Source organism: Myxocyprinus asiaticus, chromosome 1 (assembly GCF_019703515.2).
Source record: "Myxocyprinus asiaticus isolate MX2 ecotype Aquarium Trade chromosome 1, UBuf_Myxa_2, whole genome shotgun sequence".
Taxonomy (NCBI): domain Eukaryota; kingdom Metazoa; phylum Chordata; class Actinopteri; order Cypriniformes; family Catostomidae; genus Myxocyprinus; species Myxocyprinus asiaticus.
Window position 1 is genome coordinate 50,314,083 of NC_059344.1, and position 23,218 is coordinate 50,337,300.

A 23,218-nucleotide genomic window follows, 5' to 3' on the forward strand; every position below is an offset into this window, starting at 1 on the left:
GCTTAACAAGCCTGAACTCAATGGCATCCTTTTCAATAACTAAACCAAAACCATAAAAAATAAATTTATTTCCTCCTATCTTTATTTTTCCAGGAAGAAGCAGACAAGATCCAAAGAGAAGCTGAACAATAACAACAAGCAAGAACTTTCCAAGCAACATTATGTTGATGATGATGATAGTGATTACTCCACTGTCCAAGCATCCATGCTCAGTCAGGAATCAGCTAGTAAAAGCTCTTCAAAACAACATACAACCTCTGTCCTTCTCTCTTGCACTGGACAAAGGGATGTGAATGACGTATACAGTGTGCAATCAGATGACTTATCGGGTCTAGTTAGATGCACTCTTCCTCCGCAAGGAGAAGTTTCCATTTCACCCTACGCCTGCTTTTATGGGGCCCCTAAGACTGCTACTAAAGCAGGCTGGCTGGATAAACTGTCCCCTCAAGGGTAAGGACCTGTCTGATGCTTTGTATGGGGGTTTACACTCTTTTACTTTTCTTCTTTGTAAGTTTAAAATGATCTGTATGCATAATTGGAGATGTTTTTAAGAAAGCACATCATGATATTGCTGATGAGAGCATTAAGCTACAGATCTCAGATCAGCATAGTATTTCACACTTGTATTGCTGTATTGCTTTTTATACATCTACAAACCAACCTGCTGAACCCACTGGTAAAAAACAGCCTTCCTGTTAAATTTTTTTTCTCTTCCTCTTTGTGGTTTCTTTTATCATCTGACATAGACCACACTGCCAGTTGAGTGTTGGCAGAGTCATTTTGTGCTAATAAGTTGGTCCTGACATACCCTCAGCAAAAGTTTTTAAAACTGTTTTAACATTAATAATTGTATCAGTTTAACTTAAAGCTGAATTGTGTTACTTTTTGGATGTTAAAATAGTTTCTCCAATCCCAGCTTAATATGCATAGACAAAGTATGAAATATGCACTTATTTCCTTGAAAACTAAGCATTTTAAAAGCTTAAAAGTTTAATAAATGCTTTAAAAACTTTGCTTTGAATGTTTGAGTATCTCGACTGCCCGACACATTGACCACTGGCGTGAGTGGGGTGGGACAATCTGTTTGCCGACCAAAGAGACGAGAGTATTCAGGGAAAGCTCTTTGAAAGCAATGGTTTTATTTGTAGTTCTGTTTGGTGACTCTAGTGGTGCAGAAATGACACATTTCAGCTTTAATTAACAATACTTAAGAAACCTGTCACATTAAATTAGTCTTTTCTCAGTATGACACAAGTTTCATGTTGTACTTGTAGGAACTGCATCTTTCAGAGAAGATATGTGAAGCTTGAAGGAGCAAATCTCACTTACTACAACAGTGATAAGGTAACAAACCTATACTTGCTAATTCTCACACACATTCTCATTTCCGTTTGAAAGAGGAGAGCCAAGACAAGCCTAGAAGCCTGGTACCAGTTCTCAGCTTAGTATGTACTATTAGTTTAAAGTATCTCATAGGGGACAAACTGCTGCAAATCCCTCCCTTAAGGGAATATTCTGGGTTCAATACAAGTTAAGCTCAATTAACAACATTTGTGGCATAATGCTGATTACCACAAAAATTTGTTTAGACTCTTCCCTGCTTTTCTTTAAAAGAAGCAAAAATCAGGGTTTCTATGAGGCTTTTGCAATGGAAGTGAGTGGAGTGGCAATACATAAACGTTAAAATAGTCTCTATTTGTATATCTATTTGTAAGTATAGCCGCAAGACATAAACAATATGCTTGTAAACATGATTCAAGTGTGATAAAATCGCTGACTAACCTTCTCTGTGTAAATTTATAGCCAATTTTACAACTTCATTGCGAACCCTAAAACAACTGTAAAGATGATGATTTAAGCAACTTTAAAGCTCAAATAATACATGCGTTTTAGCAAGAATTAATATACAGTAAGGGCTTTTATAAAATTAAAAGCTTCACATTTCTGCCTTTTAAACCCTCCAAAATTTGGCCACATTCACTTCCATTGTAAGTGCCTCACTGTAACCTCAGTTTTTGCTTTTTTTAATTAAAAGGAAGGACGAGTCGAAATAATTTTTGTGGTAATCAACATTATGCCACAAATGCTGTCGATTGAGCTTAATTTGTATTGAACCCGGAATATTCCTTTAATTTCCACTTCTGGTGGGATAAAACAAAAAGTTCCTTCATGTTGTCAACATTCACTCAGTCTTTTTCCAGATATGGTATTACCACAGTTTGAAAGAAACAGCGCTCGATGCAGCATATCTTCAATGTGTAACATGGGTGCACCTGTGTGTACTCTTGTCTTTCCTTTTGTCCTCTTAATGCCTATTGTGAGGAGGAGGAGGGCGGGACCGGGTCGTGACTACTCACGCCCGGCCCCCAATTGGGCTAATCAGCTGCAGTTCGAGAGAGAGAGAGAGAGAGCCACATGCAGCTGTCATGTGTGCGTTTATGTTTTTCTGTCTTTTTGTTTAAGTTCCTATTCAAATGTTACTTTGATTGTTCAGCCGGTTCACACCTCCTCCTTTCCCATTTCAACCCTGTTACACCTATCAAAAGAGGACCATCAGTGGGAGCAGCCTGTTCCAGCTTTTACACGCATCACTCACTTCTCTCTCTACGTCCCATGGTCAGAAATTAATTAGAGTTCAGGCCACACATGCCAGTGAAAGTGGAAAAAAAAAAATGTCCCCAAAATTTAAAATGTGGGGGCAAATGACCCCCTAATGAATTCCTCCATTTCTTATTTGTAACATCGGATATACTGTATATGTTCCTTAAAATTCTGTTCTAGGCCCAGTATACTAATTATCGCATGAAATTATTTGCTGTTCATTTAAATTTATATGCAACAGCTTATCTGATTATTCAGATTTAAAATGTTTTTTAATAAATTGATTAAATAGAAATATTTTATATGGTTAGAAAAAATACACCCCTAAAAATGTCCTCATGAATGTAAAAAATGCCCCTTAAAACAACTCCAGGGGGCAGATATTACCCCTTAATGGAAAAGTTAATTTCTATCACTGCTCCCTCTTGCTCTTATTTTTCTATCCCATCCCTTAACATATAGCCTAATACTTAGTAGCGAGTAGCTTGGAAAGACAGAATAGAAGTGAAAGACTCAATCAGACATCCTTTCTTGGTTTTGTTCTTGCTTTTGTTTTTTAGTTTTTTATTACTGCCCAGATGAAGCTTTTGGAATAACAGATTTTTACATAGATTCCTTAAGACAAAATAATTACTGAAATAACACAAATGATCCTGTTCAGAAGTTTACCTATACGATTGATTCTTAACCATGTAAAGCCTGACATATGAAAGAATTGTCAGAATTTTTAAACTGTTTTAATATTAGACAAAATAAAAAAAATAATCATATAAAAAAAAATTTTTGCACTTGTTTTTTTTTTAATGTATCATATTTGATGCATTAGGCTTTAAAGGTCATTATCCTCCTGATGCCCAGAAATTCATTTTTGTGTATGACTAAGTAAGTTTTTCTTAGCCCATATATGCTACAGTGGTAAATCTTGGGGTATTATCAGAGGACTCCCTGGGGTTTTCAGAGATACCAAATGTTTGAGAGTTTGGCCATGACAACTTCCTCTCCTTGGTCTATAAATATGGATTGAAATGTATCACAGTTCAGTTCAGCACATCAAATACAATATGAATAAAATATATATATATATATATATATATATATATATATATATATATTTTTCAATAAACAATTTTTATCATATGTATTTTATGCACCAAACACTATATTGACATTTAAAAAAGGGAAATTGTAAAACATTTTTCACTGGGTCTCAGGAACTTATGGTAAGAGGACAAAATAATAGCTTGTACTGTAAAATAATGAGATCTTTAAAATGATAGAGCAGGCTGGATATATGGAAATACACTGAAATATTACTTGACACTTTAAAAATAACTTTTTTCAAAGCTATGATTTTTTGTTGGTGTTGTGGGCATGAATGGAATGTAATGGTGTTTGAGTGATATACCTCAAAAGCCTATTGTATCATATTTGATACATTTAATTTCAACATGCTTTTTCAATAAAATAATATAAAAAATTTTAACCAAGTATAAGTTGCTTATATTCAGCAAATACTCATTTTAAAATATCAGGAACAGTATAATCATTACTGCCACTTTTACTTTATTCAAATAAGCTATAATTTGTCCACCGTCATTTTAAATGGATCTACAGTATATAAACATTGAAACCACTTTTTTCACAAATAACCACTAGATGGTGTCTCTCCTCTCCCCCACTCTGATGTTCACTTCACACACACACACCAACACCTCCTGGAACCCCCCTCCTCCCCTCTTCTGCTACTCAATTTGCACTTATGACCTGTGAGGAGGATGTGTGCCGGGTCTTTCGGAAACAAAAGTCTAGGGAAGCTTCAGGCCCAGACGGTGTTTCACTGGCCCCCATCTTCACACAGATCTTCAATAGATCACTGGAGCAGTGTGAAGTTCTCTGCTGCTTCAAATGCTCCACCATCATTCTGGTCCCCAAAAACCCCAAAATGACAGGACTTAATGACTACAGACCTGTCACTCTCATGTCCGTGACAGTGAAGAGTCTGCATACAGATAGGAGGTTGATCAGCTGGCTGTCTGGTGTGGTCACAACCCCCCCCCCCCCCCCCCACCATCCTGAACAGCACTGTGGCAGCAGTGGAGTCATTCAGGTTCCTGGGCTCTACCATCTCTCAGAACCTGGAGTGGGAGACCCACATAGACTCCATTGTGAAAAAGGCTCAGCAGAGGTTATACTTCCTTCACCAGGAAGTTCAACCTGCTACAGGAGCTGCTGACACAGTTCTACTCAGATATCATTGAGTCTGTCCTGTGTACATCTATAACTGTCTTGTTTGGTTCAGCCACCAAACCAGACAAAAGAAAACTACAACGGAGAGTCAAGACTGCTGAGAGGATTATTGTTGCCCCCCTGCCCACCCTCCAAGACCTGTATGTCTCCAGAGTGAGGAAACGTGCAGGTAGAATCACTCTTATACTCTTACCTTGTTTTTATATTCTGTGTCTCACTGTAATGTTCTGTGTGCACTGTAAAATTCCTTGTGTACGTGAGAACACTTGGCAATAAAGCTCATTCTGATTCTGGTTAAATATGTGAAACTTACATACCATACATTTCTTGGCTTTTCAGCTTAAACAAAGAGTGAGACAGGAGCCATCAAATGTTGTGTATCATACTTGATACACACAGCGTTGTACGGGTTAATAATGTGTGTTGTCTTCATTAGCATCACTGACTGTTTGTAACCTTTTGTGATGGTTGTGGATAAGTTCCTGGATTGTTTTGGGCAGTGAAGCTGCCTGCTGTTCTTTATAGAAAATAATTTTAAAAAAGCCTCCAGGTACTGTAAGTTCTTTGGTTTTCTTGCATGTTCTGCACTTTTAAGTTCTCCCCCCAGTGATGTTGAGATCCAGCTTTGCCAGTAAGGACAATTAAACGACTCAAACACAACCAATACAAAATGCTGCAAACAGTCATTGATGCTAATGGAGGCAACAAACCATAGTAAGAACCAAGAGTATGTAAACTTCAGGGTGATTTGGGTAATAACATTTACTAATTTGTCTTGTGGAATATAGTACTTAAATATACGTTATTCTGATTCCTCAGGGCAGTACTATAAAACAACAACTTTTAGGATTGTGTAGAAATGCTAAACTTCTTGAAGATTCTGCAAGGGGTGTGTACATGCAGTCTGTTTGAGCATTTTAATGCATTTTAGTTTTTAGTAATTTAACTGCTGATATCCATGAGTGCAAAAGAGTGTTACACTACTATGTCTCTCTGCAAGACTCTTTATATGTAATGGGTGTGTTTGAAGACTTCAGAGATTCATCTTATGACTAAAAGTATGAAGGCCTGAACACTATACCCATTTGTGCTTGTTAACATTTAACTCCCTTTGCTGCTATAACAGCTTTCATTCTTCCACGAAGGATTTCCACTAGATGTCAGAATATGGCTGTGGGAATTTGCTCCTTTTCCGATGCAAGAGCATCAGTGGGATTAGGCACTGTTGTTGGGGGATGGGGCCTCACTCGCTGTAGGCGTTCCAAATCATCACAGAGGTGATAAATGGGGTTCAGGTCTTGCCGATTTTACTGGCTGCATCCTGTGACAGTGCCACTAACATCCCATTCTACTAAAAATGTTTGTTTTAGGAGCTTGCATGGCTGAATGCTTTATTTTATGTACTTGTTACCATTGGGTGTGCCTGAAAAATCCAAACCCCTTAATTAGAAGAGGGTGTCCTCATATTTTTGACCATGTAGTGTATATCAGACAATGTTTTACCTTTTAGCAATATCATATCTATCCATGTCAATATCTGTCATACCACATTTTGTAGATGATCTGACTGCACAGATTGAAATATTATTAGTAGGCTGTTTATCATCAATATATAGTTCTCTACTGCTAGCCCTAATCCTTGACCACTGCACTGTGTTCTAGTAAATGTATATGATATGCTATGGACATTTGAGTTGCCAAAATGTCTTAACATATTAGGTTACACTTGTCTGTTGCCTTTATTAGTCTATTAGCCAAAACTGAAACAAATATATTTTACCTGCTTTCAATAACTGGTCACAGTCTGTAAAAACCAGCTAGTTTGGAAATAATATTTGTAAAATAAATGACAGTTTGAAGTGTATGGTGACAAATGCAATCTTGTGACTGGAGCTTTCACATAAAAAAATCACTGCCATGATGGTAGGGGGTTGTGGGTGGTTGCCAGGGCATTGCTGTATGGTTGCAATGGTCTTCAGAGTGGTGCTTAGTGCATTGCTTTGCAGTTGCTAGTTGTTAGATGGTTGCTAAGGTGTTCTAAGTGTTTACTAGGTGGTTGCTCATTAGTCTAAGTCTGGTCCTTAGATAGGGCTCAGATGCCTCCTTGATCATAATCTGCCGTCAGCCAGTTGAAAATTGTAAGTCCAGTCATTTAGATAAGCAATAGCACAATTTAGCAAGCACCACTAATAAAGAAACCTTTTTTTAAAGGAAAGTTTAAAGGAAGTCTTGCAACTGATTGTCCTCAAAGGACACTCTCTATCCATAGTCTCTTATTTCTGATTAAAGTGGATAATCTTAATCACTGTTCCCTTCTTGACATCACAGAATGATGTCATCAATCAGACAGCAGGTCCTTAAGCGTGGGAGAGAGGCTAGCATTACACTCCCACTGGTTCTCTGCGATACCCTCAGGGACCGGGTGGCATGGTCTCTCTCCAAACTTACCTAATGTTTCATCAACCTTGCGACCAGGTCTGCAACATCAGGGAATCTAAGTAACACTTTCTCAGTTTGTGTGTGTGCCAAAAGGGTTTAGAATATCACTTCTCAGTAGGCAGGGTCTGTGGAGATGCTTGGATTGGGATCAGTTATCTTGTATCTGAAGTACAACTGAAGCCCCTTTAACCAGAAAATCCCTAAAAGCTCCAAAGTCCTGTGGGAGCACCAATGTAAATCTTTCTCACCACCCACTCCGGTTTTGATGGTACATAATCATCCAACTTTGGTCGAAAGCGAGCTTCCCAGGACCCACCACTTATACAGCAGTTGATCTTTTATTTCCCTACATTCAGCTCTGTTGTCTCTTAGTATGAAATTTTGCAAAAACGCAATTTTGTATTGACGTTTACTCCACAAAACATTTAAAGGGATAGTTCACCCAAATATAAAAATTCTGTCATCATGTACTCACCCTTACATATTGATCCAAACACGTCTGAGTTTCTTTCTTCTGTGAAACACCAAAAGTCACATCGGTTCAGAACAAAATGAGGGTGAGAAAATGACAATAGAATTTTTGTTTTTGGGTGAAATATTGCTTTAATTCAGCTTACACATTCACATTTAGCTCTTCTTGAGGGTCTGTGCATTAACTTCCGTTGGCCATGTGGTGTCCCCATGGCTCCATTATAGAACTCACCCAGCACTGGCAATGAGTGAAGACAGAGGCTAATGGCACCACAGCACTCTCTCTGGGTCTCTTGGAGTGAATGTAGTCTTTATCAGTCAATCCCTTCAGCTCTATTACTCTCGCACATTCTGATGCATTTGTTCATGAACATCAAAGCACATATAGAACAATCTGCTAGGAGCATAGAGCTGCAGATGTTCACAAACCATACAAATACATTCAGGCAGTTGTTCTGCTATAAACTTCAGGGATACAGAACAACCTATTTCCTACAAAGTGTCTTTGCCATTGTGTGTTCACACTTGTGTGTTTGCATAAGCACACACACACACACACACACACACACACACACACACACAAACACACCAAAGTACTTAAGCCATCTCTAACTCTTAATGGATGCACCCATGTTTATACATCTACTCTTTATGCCCCCTTCATCATTCCAACCCTGAAAATTGTAATCACAATGAATAATTAACGCCAGCTTAGAGAGCGCCTCATTATTGCCACTTAGCTTCCTACAAACATGCACACCTTTTCACTTTCATCCCTCTCTCTCCTCTCTTCCGCTGCTGTCCACATATGGATGGAGGAAGTCTCATTAAAACACCACCAAGTTCCCGGCAGTATACTGCGGCAGGAAGGACGCAAAATTGGAGAGAGTGAGAGAGGAGTGAAATCTCAGGGAGAGGTGATGGCTGCCCTCTATCATAATTAGGGTTAGCTGCAGCCACCATTGTTAACATGCTGCCTTAATTTGAGGAGATGGCGCTCTCTCTGACCCCTCTTTCTCTCTTTGTCTCACTCGCAATCTTCCGTTCCCTCACGCTCTCCGCTTTGTGAGCTTTTCCTCTGTGATCCCTTGGTTTTTCACTCATTCTCTCTCTATCAAGTAATCCCCAAGCTATCATATCCCTTTCTCTTTCTCATTCTCTCTTCCTTCCCACATTCTCCATCCGTTATCTGCTCTCTTTCCATCTATCATTGGCTTTACCTCTTCCATTTGCGCTAGTGAGGGGGTCCCTTACTAAATCTTCTCTTCTATTTCTGGATGGACATGTTCTAGAAATAGTGCAAGGTCAATAATTAACAGCCCAGTGAAATGGACAAATGAATCTTTTATTTTTTTCTTTCTCTCTCTGTCTCTCTTCCTTTCCCTCTTTTTCAGTCCTCCACACTACTTTTCTATCCATCACAATCTGCTGTTTCTGAACCGATGGAGTTGTGTGTGTGTATGAGTGATGTACACCAAAGGAGGCCTCACAGAGCTCTGCTGCTCTTTTGGAGGCTTACATTGGTTTAAAACACATACAGAGACCAAACACTTCTTTCTATAAACAACTAGCTCTGTTTCCTCATTGCGCCACACAAAACATCAGACTATAAATACTAGAGTGCCAAAGCTGTTAGCTGGGGACTGGTATTAGAAATCAGACCTGCTTGTGTGTGTGTGTGTTTGTCTCAATCCCTGCTTTATTTTGTGGAGTAAGCAGATGCATTAGGGTTGGTTCAGGTCCCTGTTGCAAACAGTGTATAAGAGTGATGTTCCAATATGTTGCAAAAAGTTTGGACTCACTTATGCTCTTTATTATTACAACCCCAATTCCGAAAAAGTTAGGACATTAAGAAAAATGCTAATAAAAACAAAAAGGAGTGATTTGTAAATTATATTCACCCTTTGCTATATTGAAAGCACTGCAACTACACATTATATGATGTTTTAACCTGTGAATTTCATTGTTTTTTAAAAAAATATACAGTAATTTCAAATCAGAGGATTGCAGCACGCCCCAAAAAAGTTGGGACAGTCGAGTGTTTACCACTGTGAAACATCACCATTTGTTCTAATAACACTTATTAAGCATTTGGGCACTGAAGACACAAGTTTGTTAAGTTTAGAAAGTGGAATTTCCCCCCATTCATCCATTATGTAGGTCTTTAGATGCACAGTTGTATGGGGTCTTCGTTGCCGTATGGTGTGCTTAATAATGTGCCACACATTCTCAATTGGAGACAGGTCAGGACTGCAGGTAGACCAATCTAGCACCCACACTCTCTGCTCACACAGCCATGCACTTGTAATCCGGGCAGTATGTGGTTTGAAGTTGTCCTGGTGGAAAATGCAGGGACGTCCCTGGAAAAGATGGTGCTGGGTAGCAGTATATGTTGCTCCAAAATAATCTGTCTGCATTCATGGTGTTCTCACAGATGTGCCAGTTACCCATGCCATGACCCATACAGACACTGGCTTTTGGACGTGACACTAATAACAGCTTGGATGGTCCTTTTCCTCTTTGGCCCAGAAAATGTGGACTCTTCGGACCAAAAAACACTGTCCCACTGTTCAACTTTCCATCTAAGATGAGACCGAGACCAGAGAAGTCAGCAGCGCTTCTGGACAGTGTTGATGTATGGCTTCTGCTTTGCATAGTAAAGTCTTAACTTGCATCTGTGGATGCAGCGGCGAGTGGTGCTGACTAACAAAGGTTTACTAAAGTAATCCAAAGACCATGTTCATGATATCCATTACAGATGAATGACGCTTAAGACCGTGATGTCTGAGGGATCAGAGATCACGCACATTCAGAAGTGGTTTTCCTCTTGCGCTTTACGCACCGAGATTTGACCAGATTCCTTGAATCTTTTAACTGTATTGTGCACTGTAGAGAGTAAACTACCCCAAATCCTTCCAATTTGTATTTGGGGAACATTGGCCTCAAAGTGCTGGAATATTTGCTGAAGCATCTGTTGGCAAATTGACTAATCTCGAATGATCCTTGCTCTTGAAGGACTAGGCTGTTTTTGGAGGCTCCTTATATCTGTATACAGTACTATGACACAATTGCCTCACCTGTTTAACATCTGTTTCACATCGCCTTGATATTTCAACTCGTCAAATTGTTATTAGCCTTAAATTGCCCCTGTCTCAACTTTTTTGGAGCGTGTTGCAATCAATTGATTTGAAATTACTGTACATTTAAAAAATAAATAAAAAAAAAATCATATAATGTGTAGTTGCTTTCAATATAGCAAAGAGTGAATTTAATTTACAAATCACTCCTTTTTATATTTATTAGCATTTTTCATACTGTCCCAACTTTTTTGGAATTGGGGTTGTACATAGACATTTTAGAATAATATGAAAGTTGTCTGTGAAATGACACAAATGGATGTAGGGATAATGTACTGAACAAAATAATTTAAAATTAAAACTATCCTCAGACACTCAAAAAAATATTTTGCTGCTTGTTTAGTTTACTTAATTAAAATGAACTGTAAAGCAACAAAATTCAGGAAAATTTTTGTCACAACTTGATTTTACCGCATTCTATCCATTTTAAATTTGTAAACTAAGTTTACTTAATCCAGTTGAGTTGGGACTACATTAGCACTTGTGGTGTTAATGTAGCATTGATAAAACTGGACAGAGTATTTACATTTTCCAGCATGCTTTGCATGGGACTGGATTGTGAAAACAAATGTTGAAATTGTGATTTTTTTTTTTGTAATTAATTTTTGAGCATGAGAGTATGAGGAGATTTGTTAGTGTTTAATGTCCTGTAATTGGTATTTAAAAGAGAGCCCGTTATGCTGGATTTTTGGGGGTTGTGGTGAAAAATGGTGCTTGTGCTTTGGTTGCCATTCACTTTCAAGTGATGCTAAAAGCAGTTACAAATAAATGGACAGTGCAACAGTTTCACTGGCCTTACGCTTGCTCACCTTGCATATACTAATGATTACTAAAATAAATTAAGTTGGACCAACATAAGAATATATATATATATATTGAATTAAACCTTAGTAAATTAAGTTTGAAGAACCTAATGAAGTGGAGTTAAAAATGCTGTAGTACATTGATTTGACCTATTCTAACTAAATTATGCTGGCTCAATGAAAGACATTAAATTGCTTGTAAAAGCTTTCTCAAATTCAATTAAGTAAGGGTAATAACACTTTTTTGAGTGTATGCTTGAGCTTTTTTAAAGAAGCCACCCTTTGCCAGATTGCCAGCTCTGCACATTCTTGGCATTCTCACATCCAACTTTATGTAGGATCCACTTGAGATGCTTTTCTAGCAGTCTTGAAGGAGTTCCCATATGCTGGGCACTTGTTGGCTGTTTTTCCTCTCTGTGTGGTCCAGCTAATCTCCTTAAGGAAAAAAAATCTTAATTTTTTAAAGAAATTCATAAATGGACACAATATACACTATATTGCCAAAAGTATTCGCTCACCCATCCAAATAATTGAATTCAGGTGTTCCAATCACTTCCATGGCCACAGGTGTATAAAATGAAGCACATAGGCATGCAGACTGCTTCTACAAACATTTGTGAAAGAATGGGCCGCTCTCAGGAGCTCAGTGAATTCCAGCGTGGTACTGTGATAGGATGCCACCTGTGCAACAAGTCCAGTCGTGAAATTTCCTCGCTACTAAATATTCCACAGTCAACTGTCAGTGGTATTATAACAAAGTGGAAGCGATTGGGAATGACAGCAACTCAACCACGAAGTGGTAGGCCACGTAAAATGACAGAGCGGGGTCAGCGGATGCTGAGGCGCATAGTGCCAACTTTCTGCAGAGTCAATCGCTACAGACCTCCAAAGTTCATGTGGCCTTCAGATTAGCTCAAGAACAGTGCGTAGAGAGCTTCATGGAATGGGTTTCCATGGCCGAGCAGCTGCATCCAAGCCATACATCACCAAGTGCAATGCAAAGCGTCAGATGCAGTGGTGTAAAGCACGCCGCCACTGGACTCTAGAGCAGTGGAGATGCGTTCTCTGGAGTGACAAATCACGCTTCTCCATCTGGCAATCTGATGGACGAGTCTGGGTTTGGCGGTTGCCAGGAGAACGGTACTTGTCTGACCGCATTGTGCCAACTGTGAAGTTTGGTGGAGGGGGGATTATGGTGTGGGGTTGTTTTTCAGGAGCTGGGCTTGGCCCCTTAGTTCCAGTGAAAGGAACTCTGAATGCTTCAGCATACCAAGAGATTTTGGACAATTCCATGCTCCCAACTTTGTGGGAACAGTTTGGGGATGGCCCCTTCCTGTTCCAACATGACTGCATACCAGTGCACAAAGCAAGGTCCATAAAGACATGGATGAGCGAGTTTGGTGTGGAAGAACTTGACTGACCTGTACAGAGTCCTGACCTCAACCCGATAGAGCACCTTTGGGATGAATTAGAGCGAAGACTGCGAGCCAGACCTTCTCGTCCAACATCAGTGTCTGACCTCACAAATGCGTTTCTGGAAGAATGGTCAAAAATTCCCATAAACACACTCCTAAACCTTGTGGAAAGCCTTCCCAGAAGAGTTGAAGCTGTTATAGCTGCAAAGGGTGGGCCGACGTCATATTAAACCCTATGGATTAAGAATGGGATGTCACTTAAGTTCATATGCGTCTAAAGGCAGGTGAGCGAATACTTTTGGCAATATAGTGTATATTTGTCTACAAAACTAATTTCAATAATTTGAGCCTAAGCCTTTAGATCAAAAGGTTTTTAGGATCACGAGAAACATTAATTCAGTCACGTTTGTCCAAACCTTTGACTGGTAGTTTATCTGACAGTCTGCTTAATGGACTGTGTTCAGTGAAAGTCTTTCTTTCTCTTTCATTCTCTGCAGGAGATGTACTCAAAGGGCCTTATCCCCATTTCAGCAATTAAACAAGTTCGAGCTCTGGGTGAGAATAAGTTTGAGGTGGTCACCTCCGTAAGAATCTTTGTGTTTCGGGCGGAGAAAGAAGGTGAGTCTCTCTGCTTTTTTCCCTCTATCTTAAGTTTCAATCAACCTCTGTTAATCTCTTTAAAACCAATTCAATCCCTCTCTCACTCTTGATCTTTTATCATCTTTTCACTCTTATTCTTATCCCTTTACCATCTCTGCAATAAGATTTCACAAAGGAAAAGTGTGGATTCTGCTCTGACTAGATCATCCACAGCACACCCAATCAAAAAGAGAGAGAAGACTGTCAGACTGAGGAAGATGACAGTATTTTGACACTGAGCTTAAACAATCAAGATGCCATTAATGATAATGTCAGATTTAAAATCTACATTAAACACCCTGTGGTGCATATTGTTGTCACAACATTGCATGTGCATTTTATGGTATTGTTTTTCCCCCTTAATATTCATAATGAAGCTGCAATCATGTCTGGTTTCAAACAGTCCTTAAGAAAGTACTTCTTGCAGCCACTGTATATCTGTAAACCTAAGCATGCCACATAGATTATTTTGCATTATTCATACATGGAAAGACTTAACTGTCTCAAGGCCATGAGGACTGGCAAGGTTATTTAACTCTTGCTGATTCGTAAAAGCGACAGTGAAAGGGTAGGGATTTGTCATGAGCCAATCAATTACCACATTATTGACATGGCCCATGCTTTCCTTGCTGTAATTACTGTGGTAAATCTGAGGCTAATAGCACTGTCGTGTGCCATAGTGTCCCAGAAAATCAGCAAATATTGGCCTCGTCTGGACCTCCCCACCCAGCTCCTGTGTGATGACCCCTGACCTATCATAAGTGAATTACTCTGAGGAAAGTCAGTTTAGGTCGTATTTAACTGGATTATCCACCATCAGAAGAATTCAGAGAGAAAGAAAGAGAGAGCGAGAGCTGGTCAGATCTGCTCATGCATCTTTAAACAGCTTTATAGAAGTCTGAGAGAGTCATCAATTTAAAGGCAAACACAAGAGAGGAGGAGAGAACGAGTGAGTGAATGAAAGAGCTGGAAGTGGGTGGTGAGGTGGGATGAGCAAAACAGATAAGAATGAGAATTAGTGTTCAAGGGATCGAGCAGGCTGGGAATCATTTAGAGGCACAAGAGTGTGTGTAATTGTGTGTGTGTGTGTGTGTGTGTGTGTGTGTGTGTGTGTGAGCGTAAACATTCATGGCTGTGTACTTGTTTTCAACTGGTCTTCAGCTCTGGCTCAGGTCTCCAGGTAAACCCTCAGAGAGAGAGAAAGTATAATATTTTATGAAGTGGAAAGAGTACTTTTTGTAGACACCAATTTTCCAGGTTTGTGACTTTCTAGCGAAACATAGGTAGGTGAATTTGTTTGAGGGTGTGTCTAAATCACTTTCAGTAATTGCACACACAGGAGAATAAGGGCATTGAAAGAATTCAGTTGGACAACATCAGATTTAAAGCTGATATGTAATTTTTTTTAAAATTCTTTCTTGTATCACAGTTTAATATGCAGAGTCAACTATACGTAAGCTATTTGTAGGTTGATTTAGTTTAAAAGTTTTAACAAACCTAAAAAAAAACACTATGTTTGAGGGGCCCATCCAGCCTGGCACAACAACCATTCGCTTGACCATTGCCGTACGTTTGGGGCGGGGCTATCTGTTTGTACAAACAAAGTAAAATGGTGGGATTTTTCTAAAATCTGTTCGAAATAATTTTTGTAATTATCTTTGGTGACACAAGTGTCGCAGAAATTACACACTTGAGCTTTAAAGGATCGTTCACCTGAAAATGAAAATTCTCTCATCATTTACTCACCCTCATGCCATTCCAGATGTGTATGACTTTTTTTCAGCAGAACACAAACAAAGATTTTATGAAAAATAGGCCTGTAGGTCCATACAATGCAAGTGAATGGTGACCAGAACTTTGAAGCCCCAAAAATCTCATACAGGCCACGTAAAAGTAATCCAGTGGTTAAATCCATGTCTTCTGAAGTGATATGATATGTGTGGGTGAAATGTGAAAGTGAAAGTGGTGATTTATAGTAAAAAAGGATTTAAATATTGATCTGTTGCTCACCCACACCTATCATATCACTTCTGAAGGCATGGATTTAACCACTGGAGTCATATGGATTACTTTTATGTGGCCTTTTTTGCTTTTTGAAGCTTCAAAGTTCTGATCACCATTCACTTGCATTGTTAGGACCAACAGAGCTGAGATATTCTTCTAAAAATCTTTAGAATTCTTTTGTTTGGCAAAAGAAATTAAGCCATACACATCTGGGATGCCATGAGGGTAAGTGATGAGAGAATTTTCATTTTTGTGTGAACTATCCCTTTAAAATATATATAGATTAAAGATGAAGTGTGTAATTTCTGTAGCATCACCAAATTGAACTGCAGTTTAAGAATAGTTTAAGTTTCCTGAATAGTTTCCCTGTCTGCCATTGGTCAGAAAAAAAAATAAAAATCCCGCCTCAAACTAGTGCCATTGCTTGAGACTATGCTGATGTGTCGGGCTTGTCAGGAATTTCAAACAACCGGAAAATGTTTTGAAAGCGCTACGGTGCTTACACTTTTTGGGGAAATCATCCAATCTACAAATGGCTCACTTATAGTTGTCTATCCACATTAAGTTTGGACAGCAGAGCGTATTTTAATGTAAAAAAAATCTACACACATTTGCTTTAATGAACTGAACTCGGTGAGGAGTGAAATGTGATTATATATCTTATAGGTTAACATAAACTTAAGTCGTGCCTGAAACTTTCTTGCTGACTACAACCACAATTTGAATCTTGTCCAAAAGACACTGTATGGAGAACAACTCCCCTTTAATAAAATTAGATCTCTCTCTCTCTCACCTTTTCTCTTTCTCTATCTCTGTCATACCTTCTCTCACTGGATGTGGCAGTTGCTGTAGACCTGCAGATGAAAGGAGTTTCCAGCTGTTTTTTGGCTAGTGTGTGTATGTGAGAATTTGTGTAAGCCCCTGTAGTCCTATTTAAACACTGCACAAGAGAACTCGCTTAAACTTCCTTACCCCCTCACACACACACACACACACACACACACACACACACAAAAACACACAGGCAGGGACAGTGCAATGAGACACTGGGGCTTTTGCATACTTGCTTTGTTTGCAGATTTGGAAGTTTATAAAGTATAACAATAATATGAGACACTTTTTTCCTTCTCTTTTATTCCCATGGCACCATGTCTCTCCACACACACACATACCTGCACATTCGCTAACATACATCAAAAAGGATACAGCGTACCTCCACTGGCACAAACACTTTTTCTTACCTCCCTCCATCCTTTGTCTTTCCTCTAAGGAGAACGTCAGGATTGGCTAGATGTTCTCCAGTCTGCAGTGAGCTCCCAGTCCTCCATTTCCCATCAGCCTTGCAAAAATAACACAAACAAGTGCGGCTACGTCGAGCTGCGTGGCCTCAAAGGAAGAGTGTTCCTCAGCCTCATGGGAACTAACTTCAGGCTCTGCAAAACAGACCAGGTTGCTTTTCATTGTACCTCATTCTATCTATCTGTATGTCTGTATTGATTTATTGATCTTTTGATTTTGGTACAGGAATAGTTCACCCAAAAATTTGAATTCTTTCAAAGTTTTCTTTCACCCTCATGCCGTCTCAAACTCGAATTAATTACTTTTTTCTGCGGCACACAAACAAATATATATTGAAGAATGTATGAGGTGTTTTGTCCATAGTACAATGTAGTCCATAACTTTGAGCTCCAAAATGGACATAAATGTAGCATAAAAGTAATTTTTACAACTTGAGTAGTTTATTCCATGTCTTCTAAAACATAGTCCTTATTCACTATTAATCTTGGCATCCGGCAGTCTTCTTGGTGTGTTCATAAGAGGAGCTCGTACACACTTCCTCACGTTTGATGCATGCACAGAGTGCTGTACATGAACCAGACCAGAGACTATTTAGCATGGGCCACTTCTATTAAAATGAATGGGAGAAATTAGAACGCCCAACCAAGGAACTCAACTGATGTAGGAAGAAAGGAAGTCCCGCCTTACAGGAAAAAGAGCCAATCACCTTTTAGATACAGACATCGCCTGTCAATCAACTCGAGAATGTGCATGCTCTTTAGCTTTACAAACTAGAAAAATTGCGTTTTTAGCGTAGTATGAGGTAAAGAATCACAATTTATGATTCCAGTATTATCATATTTTATTGCTGATTTGAAATATGTTCTTTGATCATAATCTTGACCAACCGTTTTTGAGGTTTTGGTCTTTCCCCATTCAAGTAGATAGGAGCTGCACTAGCATGACTGGAAATAGCCTCCAAGGAGCATTCCAAAGATGGCCGACAGTGGACTGACTTGCTAGAAAGACTTTGACCAGATGTGAGTTAAAATGATAGAGGGTTGAATTGTTTTCGGGATACTTTAAAATGTACTGCAGTTGCCAAAAGGTTAATGGACAACACTAGAAATTGAAAATGCAGTGTCTCATTGATGTACAATGATAGCAGTATTTAATACCTGGCGTGAATATATGTAGCTGATGTCGGCTGGTCAAACACACACGCACCAAAACAGATGAAAATATCGGTTATAGAGACAGTGGAAGCTTTTAAAAGTTACCAATTCTGAAGATTCTACCTTTACAAAGTACTTTATGTAACCATTTTGCAAATATTTTGTCCATCATAACATTATTTTTCTAACTAACTCTAGTCCTCTGTCAAACGCAACTCCTCACATGCCCACAAAATGACACTTCATCACACTCATAGTAAAACATTCAGTCAGTGAACCTGATAATTAATACATTGCAGAGAGGGTTGCAAATATCACAAATATCCACAGATAGACAGTCACTAACGTTAATGAATGAATAGAATACAATAGGCATACTGTTTTAATTACAGACTAAAAGCTGTTTATTTGTGCACGGCATAGAGTTCCAGATGTTATAAACAGATGTGGCTTAATTGTCACGTTTCTTTCATTAAACATTAAAGAGCACCTATTATGGTTTTTAAATGTGCCTACTTTTGTTTTAAAGGTCTCATACAATAGATTTACATGCATCCAAGGTCAAAAAACAGTTTAATTTGCTTATAATTTAAATTGCAGCATTACCTTTTTTTTCCCAGTGTCAAAAACGACTCATTCAATGATCCGTTCTAAAGGATTCATTCTAAACTCCTCCTTTCAGAGAGCCTACTCTGCTCTGATTGGTCAGATGTCCCAGTCTGTTGTGATTGGTCTACCGCTTAGTGTAGTGTTTGATGGTGGGTCAAAGCTGTTTGTGAGCAACCAGTGAAGACCAGAGGTGGGTTTTTTGTTACCAGATTATGTAGGTTAGTACAGGAAGTAAGTCTGGAATTACTAACGACTCGTTTCAGGTGTTCAGAATCGGTTCTTTCTTTTGGGAGTCAATAACTCCATTTGTCGTGCACTTTTTTACATTCACAAACAGCAATATAACACACTACATGAAAGGTAATATTTGAAAAACCATAATAGGTGCTCTTTAACAGAGTATGAGAAACTGATACACACGATTACTTAAAGCAAATTCTCCCGTTTAAAACAAGATATAAAACATTGTGATACGATGTGTAAATTCATATCACGGAGCACGTTTGACATCTGAACCACTGAAAGGAAGGCAGGCGGCTGCTCCCGGGTCATAATGCCTGCAGTATCCAACCTCTGTCAGTGCGACTTAAACAGAGATGCGACTTGTATTCTTTTTTCTCTCAAAAACGCAATTTTGACCCGTACGACCTGACTTATAGTCAAATGCGACTTTATTTCCAGAAAATATGGTAAATAAGGACTTAAATCTTGATATGTTTCTCACTCAAATTCGATTGTAACTCTTCAGAAGACATGGATTAAACCACTTGGATTGCTTTTATGCTGCCTTTATGTCCTTTTTGGAGCTTGAAAGTTTTGAACCCCATTGGCTTACACTGTATGTCCAAAAACACCTCATACAATCTTCAAAAAAAATTATTTGTTTGTTCTGCAGAGGAAAGCAATCACAAAAGTTTGGGATTGATGAGGGTGAGGAAATGTTGAGAGAATTCTCATTTTTGGGTGCTATCCCTTTAAAAGTAACAGGAGAACATGTGAGGTGGGACAGGATTGTTGCAAGCTGAATAGGAACTGGCACTAGCCACATGAGCACCACAGCATGTGCATTTTATAATAATTTTTAATACATAAAAAAAAGGATTTCTGTGTGCCCCTGCCAGGTTTTTGTTATTGGTGGCTATAGTTAGACAGCCGAAAGTAAACCGTTTTTCTCATGGGACTGAAAAAACTGAAACTTGAAAACTGAAATAGTTCATGTTAGTAAGTGCTTAATGTTCTTAGGCACTCCTTCCATAAGCAGCCCATATGCTGAGAATGTAGTTATTACAATGCACACGCAAACCATGACAGCTCACATTTGATCTATACCCAGTCTCAGTTTTAAATTAGATTAAGCTGAGAATGTTATTCAGTGTGAATAGTTGACGCACACGCTCACACACACTTTATCATCTCTGTTTGTCTTTCATTATTTTCCTTATTAGCACGAGCAAACATCTTTGTCTTCATTCTGCAAGGGAATTGTTTTTCGTCAGCCGATTTAGCATGTAAGAGAGAGAGAAAGAGAAAGAGAGCAGTGAAAATGGAAATTGATTGTATTGTTTTAATGTTAAATCCTCTCTGTGGTTAAATCACTCCGACAAGTGCTGAGAGAAACGAGAGGGATTGAAAGAAAAAGAAAAGGAATGCCGGGAAAAAGGGAAATTGAAGGAAAGAGTGAGTGAAAGTAAGGAGGAACTGGGCAGAGAGACAAGTATGGCGGGATAGCAGAGGGAGGTGAAGACAGCAGTGACTGTTGAGGGATGAAGAAAACACAAAGGAGCATGAAGATGTAGAGAAGGAGAAAGAGAAAGAAAGAGAGAGGGAAAGGTGTAGTTGTGGGTAACTCGGTTCATGTTCATTGAAGTGGAGTATTTAATTTAATAAGATGAACGAGCTGCCCAGGACGCTGTTTTTTCCCATTTCTTTCCTGGAGAGGATGAAGTGTGCCGCCCTTCTGTCCTCTGAGGTCAGGGCATGATGTTTCCCCAAGGTATTGAAAGTCAACCTAACAGGCCAGTGAAAATCATGTGACACCATTAAAGTTTAGTACTACATCGATTTTTAATTTTCTAACTTAAACTACTTGCTCCAAAATAAAGAACACAAGTAGCCCAAACACAAGGGTACTGTAATGCCATTTTTACAAGGTCTCTGAAGGTTAACATTTAAAGTCCACAGGACAATTAGAAGATGTCAGGAGAAATTCTAGGATTTCAGTCAATGGACCCTTTTCACAGGTGGTGATGATGTCTCATTTTGCAGGGTAAATCCAGCAAACATTTTACATATTTTTTTTACATTTTTATTATTTAATGTAAATGTATAAATGTTTTCTCTATTTTCACTGCTCTTTTTTGTTTTTTGTTTTTTGTAGAAAGTCATGGAAACATAATAGTGGACTTTTCTTTTGCCGTTTGAGAAAATGGGAACATAAAAATTATATATATATATATAATTTTTATGTTCCCATTTTCTCAAACGGCAAAAGAAATGTTTACTATTATGTTTCCATGACTTTTTAGTTTATATATATATATATATATATATATATATATATATATATATATATATATATATATATATATATATGGAAGCAGAAGCTAATAAAGTTAATTGTATAAGTGCTGTTATGCAAAAGCAGCATAGTGTAAACAATCAAAAACTATTTTATGACATGATCATATTCTAAGTGGTCTTTGCCTGCTTTAAGTTACAATAGCAATATCTTCTTATAAACAGCCATAACATAAACTTGTAACAATATCTTATAAGTCAAACTTATACCTTGGAAGTTATTTATAAAGAAAGTCTCCAAATAAGATTCTTATCATGGCAATAAGTTACTTGCCCATTCCAACTGCTTCTCACTGATTGCACTCCCTACTTATTCCATGTGTTTTTCCTCTTTCTTTGACAGTTATTGTTTGCTGTCAAGTGTTAACCATGCTCTCTTGTTCAGTTGGAGATTGCTCATGTGTCTGTTGGTTGCCTGTCTCTAGAGGTGTGGTTACCTTCCTGTTTGCCATCGCCCCTTCGCCAGTATTGTTGCCCAGTTCCCTTGGAGGAGGATTCCTCGGTCTTTGCCCGCGTGTCGGGGGAGAAACTCGCCTTGGCTTTGCTTTGCACCACACCAGCTTCAATGGACTCTCTTCGGATTGCTCCTGACTTCCACAACACACACACTCATCATACTAACACACTCATTCCTTAGCCCGCTGAGCGGCTATAGCTTTTGACTCTGCTCATCACTGCAGCCGGTGCCAGGTGTGCCTGTCCTTGTTTACAAACGTTGTTGTTAATAAACTCATTGACTGTTTCCCTTTGCGTTTGGTTCCCTTTGTCTCCCCACACCCTCTGATATAGGTAAGTATTATAATGTATTATAATTGTGGTTACAATTATTTATGATAAGTTATAACATATAATAAGGTGTATAATGAGACATTACTAATGCATTATAATGACTTTACAAATCATTATAAATATTGGGCTTCATAGAAATTGTTACCCATTTTACTTTTTGTGATTTCACTGGAACGAGTTGGCCACGGATTTGAGCGAGACAAAAGTGCATATCTGAGAGCTTTGTGCAGCTCTAGTGCTCTGTGCTGCAAAGAACATTGCCACTTTTGGCAAAATACTGTTTGTGACCTTATGCCAAGGTACACCACTGATAGTGAAATCCAATGCAACTCCTGTAACACTGCAAACAATCCATTTTATCTGTAAAACATTTTGGAACCATTGTACAATGTATTTACTGTACGTTTCCAAAAGCCTCCAAATGCTTTTTGGGGCCACTTTATTTCAGAATTTCATTCTTGTGAAATGTGAAATGCAGACTTTATCAAAAGACAAGCCTTACTTTAAAAACTGCACCCTATTAAACTCTATCTGTCCAAATACTGTCTTGAAGGACGATATAGTAGCCCTCTGGCTTTTGTTGTCTCCTATTCTCTCCTCACTCCTTCCCTCTCAGAAACATCCCTCCTTCCTCTGAGAGGTTTTCATATTGCCATCGCCCTTGAGGTAATTGGTAAAGTTTGGAAGAAAAGTTTGCTGTGTATTTCTTGCTTGTTCTTGTGTGAAATAAACTTTGTCATTAATCCACTCTGATCAATGGATCAGCAGGTATTCACCCTCCAGTGAGTTCACTGTCTATTCTGTGCTCCCTTTGACCTTTTTCACACACCAGTTTCCTTGCATTTTGAAGATTTTTAGAGTTCATTGTAAGTTTTTGATTCACTTGATTCACTCCAGCTATAATGTTCTAAATAGTCACCCAGAATATCTGAAACTAAATTTGTGTGATTGTTCATATAGCTGTGACTAATAAGCATCATTCCAATGGCTTTGGGTTTCTTTATTTTACTTCCTAATATTGTTTTTTACAGAAG

At 38.6% G+C, this 23,218-nt stretch overlaps 1 protein-coding gene across 1 annotated transcript in view; it reads left to right on the forward strand.

Annotated features, from left to right (window-relative positions):
- LOC127448182 (arf-GAP with Rho-GAP domain, ANK repeat and PH domain-containing protein 2-like) overlaps positions 1-23,218 on the forward strand; it is a 106,904-nt gene that overhangs the window by 19,548 nt on the left and 64,138 nt on the right. The window contains exons 6-9 of the mRNA XM_051710530.1: positions 94-450; positions 1,275-1,344; positions 13,611-13,731; positions 17,027-17,205. Coding sequence (XP_051566490.1) covers positions 94-450; positions 1,275-1,344; positions 13,611-13,731; positions 17,027-17,205 — 727 coding nt within the window. The remainder of the gene's footprint in view (positions 1-93; positions 451-1,274; positions 1,345-13,610; positions 13,732-17,026; positions 17,206-23,218) is intronic.